Raw genomic sequence first — 4,159 nt, 5'->3', positions numbered from 1 at the left:
TCAAACTTTTTGGAAAATGCCACAGTTGCAAACGCTAATTCGGTCGTGAACCAACAAAATTATAAACCAATGAAGTATGAATACAGGCTGACGAAGCACACAAAGATTTGAAAAGGGTGCGAAGGCAATATTTTCTTATCAATGCTATTATAAAGGTATATATACGAGTGACTAAATTATATTCAAGACTTGCTGCAACAAACTCGCCAAACCTTATTTGTTTATAATTTTATTAAGGATATGCAAACAAAAAATCAAATTGTACGAATCATCTATCGCGATGTATCATAGCATTCTGGTGTTATTAAAGATCCGGCTTCGAAACATTTTTCAGACTGTATATTCGGATTGAAACGAATAATACAACGCTGCTGGTGCCTCAAACTTTTTGGAAAACGCCACAGTTGCAAACGCTAATTCGGTCGTGAACCAACAAAATTATAAACCAATGAAGTATGAACACAGTGGCTGACGAAGCAAACAAAGATTTGAAAAGGATGCGAAGGCAATATTTTCTTATCAATACTATTATAAAGGTATATATACGAGTAATTAAGTTATATTCAAGACTTGCTGCAACAAACTCGCCAAACCTTATTGTTTATAATTTTATTAAGGATATGCAAACAAAAAATCAAGTTGTACGAATCATCTATCGCGATGTATCATAGCATTCTGGTGTTGTTAAATTAACCGAGGATTTGAACAATATTCAATATCAACTCCGCGCATGTATGTACATACACCGTGAGTCAATTCAGCCGATTCGCTATATGCAAACGAAACGCTTTCCGATATTTTTAACGAAACATGAATGTTCGATAATCCACGGATCACTCCCTGTTTATATGACGTTAAATATTGTTTACATTGTATACGCGTAGCTGTAGATTGTTATATTTTACGCACGAACGCTCAACCCTATTGAGATCGCCCTTGTTCAATATCTTGAGTGGTTTTTTCCGTAAGAGCGGTATTCAGATCTTCAGGGTTGGATTTAAGGCCCGGTTTTTCATTTTCTAGTTAATTGTTAACCAGAAGTTAGTCGACTCTCTATCTTTCTTTATATTATTATCTAAAGAGAGACAGAGAATTGATTAATCTCTGGTTAACAGTTAACAAGAAAATGAAAAACCGGGCCTAAGACAAAGGTAAAAGTTGAAAGTTACAGATAAAATGTAACTAAATTCAGTTAAAAGTTAACAATCTATAATGTAATTAAGTTAATATACTTTAACTTAGCTACATTTTATCTGTAACTTTCAACTTTTACTGCACCTCTGTCTTAGGCCCGGTTTTTCATTTTCTTGTTAACTGTTAATCAGAGATTAATCAATTCTCTGTCTCTCTTTAGATAGTAATACAAAGGAAGATAGAGAGTCGACTAACTTCTGGTTAACAATTGACTAGAAAATGAAAAACCGAGTCTTAAAGTTAGCTATGCCCAATACATTGGTAGTCTGTGTTTCAAAATTCACTGCCAGCTCTAAAATCTACTGTATACGTGTACTACAGATCTTCAGCGCTGGTGATGAATTTTGGAACAGCCATTATATGGAGTTTTGATTCTCAAACTCACGTGAAATTGTTTGCATATCAAATGGGCCACGTTCCGCGAAGCAATTGTTCTAACGCTGGTCGCGAAATTCAATGCAATTTACGCGACCGTAAGTCTCTGAGATTTTATGAAAAAGTAAAACAAATTTTTGTTTAAGCTACCACCGGTGACGATGCGAACTCCGAAACTCGTTAATATTTATCAGTGAAATTTTCCACTTTTCACGACTTCGCGCTAGAGAAAAAGATCCACGACGGAGCCCAAGATCATCTTTAGATACTTCGTAGCCAATGAAATGTTTCACACAGCATTTTTAAATATGCTCAAGCCGTCTTGAATATAAGATTTGCAGGGTTGGGCAAGTTATCTTTTTTTAAAACTAAGTTAACTTAAAGTTAACAGCCTTGAAAATTTTACTTAGTTAAGATACAAGTGATTCCATAATACAATTAATTGAATTAAAAGTTAAGTTAATAATAAAACGAAATTAAAAAGTTAAAAGTTAAAAGATGCTGCAATGTGTGGAACGTTTCATTGGCTACGAAGTATTTGAAGATGATCTTGGGCTCCAGCGTGAATCTTTTTTTCTAGCGTGAAATCGTGAAAAGTGGAAAATTTCACTGATAAATATTAACGAGTTTCAGAGTTCTCATCGTCGCCAGTGGTAATTTAAACAAAAAATGCAAAGCCTATAGTCGGCCGGACTGGCAAAGTTTCAGTAATTTATTTATGACGTTTCGACCTAATTCCAGGTTCTTATCAAGTGACAATATTTTAATGAACATAATATGAGTATAAGCTCGTGCACTCTTTATGTTTCCCGGCTACAACCGTTTAAATATTGTCACTTGATAGGAACCTGGAATTAGGTCGAGACGTCGTGAATAAATTACTGAAACCTTGCCAGTCTGATAAATATTGAGCTCGTCAACGAAATCATTTCACTTTTCAGAGTTCACGCTAGAGAAAAAGATTCACGATCGAGCCCTGAATCTGACTACGAATGCCGGCCTGAGAGTCTACAACTGGCAACAGTTAACGGCAAAGACGATCGTCGAAAAGAGCGCAACTCACGTAGTATCGTCGTCGTCGGCTGACGATACCAAAGAGATATCAAATTACAGAATCCCCGTATCGGCCCGAAGTCATTAACGCGCGATGATCGCCGCGCGCTCTCGGAGTCTCGCGCGCGCGCGCGCGCTTATTCGAATTGGCGCGTTCGGCCGGTCCGATTCCGGCGCGTTTCGCCGGTTCAGCTGCCGCGCGCGGCGGTTCGCGCCGCCATGCCGTTTGGCTGCTCCGCCGTGTCCCGCCATTCCGGTCCGTTCCGCTGGCGAGCGACAGAAAGCAAGATGGCGCCCGTCTGTTTGCGGATACCTCTGCCGTGGATATAAATACGCGCGAGGAGGAGGAAAAAGGGGAGAAGGGTAAAAGGAGCAGTGCCGAAAAACGGTCGCGGACGATCGTGCGGTCGGCGCGACGGTCGTCGTGATTGCGCGCATCCCGTCCGCGGTTGACGTCAACGTCGCCACGCGTCGCGGTAACGTCGCGTGAACGCGTCGGTGTCCCGTGCTCCCCGTGTCGTGCCGTGCCGTGCCGTGCCGTGCCGTGCCGTGTCGTGTCGTGTCGTGTCCCGTGGCCCCCGTCCACGTCCTCATCCTTATCGTCGTCGCCGTCCGCGATTCCCCGGCCGGCCGCGCAGCTCGGCGCGGATCGGCGCGAGACCGCCCGTGCCCGCTCCGTCCCGTGACCCCCGTGCGGTCGCGCGGCGCTCCAGGAAGGCAGCTCCTCCGCGAGCCGTGTGCCCACCTGAGGAATGTCAGATCGGCCGCGATCCCCCCGGCAGGTCGGCGGATCGGCAGCGCGGCGCGCCGCCAGCGACGAGTGAGCGTGCGTGAGGCGAGAACCGTTGTGAGAAAGAGGAGAGAAAACGAAGACGGGAAAAGGCAGGAGGAAGGAGGGAAACACATAAACGACAGAGGTGCGCGCGTGCTCCCGTGGGGGGATTCCCCTCGCAACAAGGTGATCGCGGTCGCTACTCTCCCGTGACGTATGTGTGTCGCGGTGGTCGTTTGTCAGACGGGTCGGTCGCCGCGAGTGTTTCCGCCGTCGTCGACGTCGCGTCGCGAGCGTTCCCGGCGATCTCGATGCGCTCTCGCCCTCCCCTGGAGGACCATCCCCTCTGGACGCCCGGTGGAATCAGCTGTTACTGCTGCTACTGCTGCTGCTGCTACTGCTGCTGGGACTACTAGCCCGGCGGCTTCCTGCGAGGATACTCTTCCGTTGGAGCGGTGGGGCAAGGAGGCGCCGGAAGCAGCCGCGAGTCCGGAAGCATAGCGAAGAAGATGGCCTTCAACGAGGTGAGTCGAGCCTGCCTGTCCGTCCGTCCCGCGGGCCTGCGTCACGCGCTCCCGCTGCACCGCGATCGCGCGTCGGGTCGTTCGATCCCGCGGGGTTGACCCCGCGACCCCCAAACGCCATTCCTAACCTAACCTCCCTCGCTGCGCACAGCTGGTACGCTATCAGCTCCCGCTCCCTCCCCGGCGTCCCGCCCCTCGCTCTCTCTCCGCCGCGAACCGACGTCACTCTCCCTCCCCCCCC

The 4,159-nt window shown here is 46.9% G+C and overlaps 1 protein-coding gene and 1 long non-coding RNA gene across 2 annotated transcripts in view; both read left to right on the top strand.

Annotated features, from left to right (window-relative positions):
* Positions 1-6: 6 nt before the first annotated feature.
* LOC105567183 lies at positions 7-2,818 on the top strand. Its single transcript, XR_001009327.1, has 3 exons — positions 7-155; positions 335-536; positions 2,511-2,818. It is a non-coding gene; the product is annotated as an uncharacterized LOC105567183 (long non-coding RNA).
* A 763-nt stretch (positions 2,819-3,581) lies between these two features.
* The window catches only part of LOC105567182 (serine/threonine-protein kinase 25), a 115,579-nt gene continuing 115,001 nt past the window's right edge, over positions 3,582-4,159 (top strand). Inside the window, exon 1 of the mRNA XM_012021820.1 lies at positions 3,582-3,918. Coding sequence (XP_011877210.1) covers positions 3,904-3,918 — 15 coding nt within the window. The 5' untranslated portion in view covers positions 3,582-3,903. The remainder of the gene's footprint in view (positions 3,919-4,159) is intronic.

Source organism: Vollenhovia emeryi, unplaced genomic scaffold (assembly GCF_000949405.1).
Source record: "Vollenhovia emeryi isolate VEMERY1.0 unplaced genomic scaffold, V.emery_V1.0 DF939140.1, whole genome shotgun sequence".
NCBI lineage: Eukaryota > Metazoa > Arthropoda > Insecta > Hymenoptera > Formicidae > Vollenhovia > Vollenhovia emeryi.
This window is presented reverse-complemented; position numbering and strand designations above follow the sequence as displayed.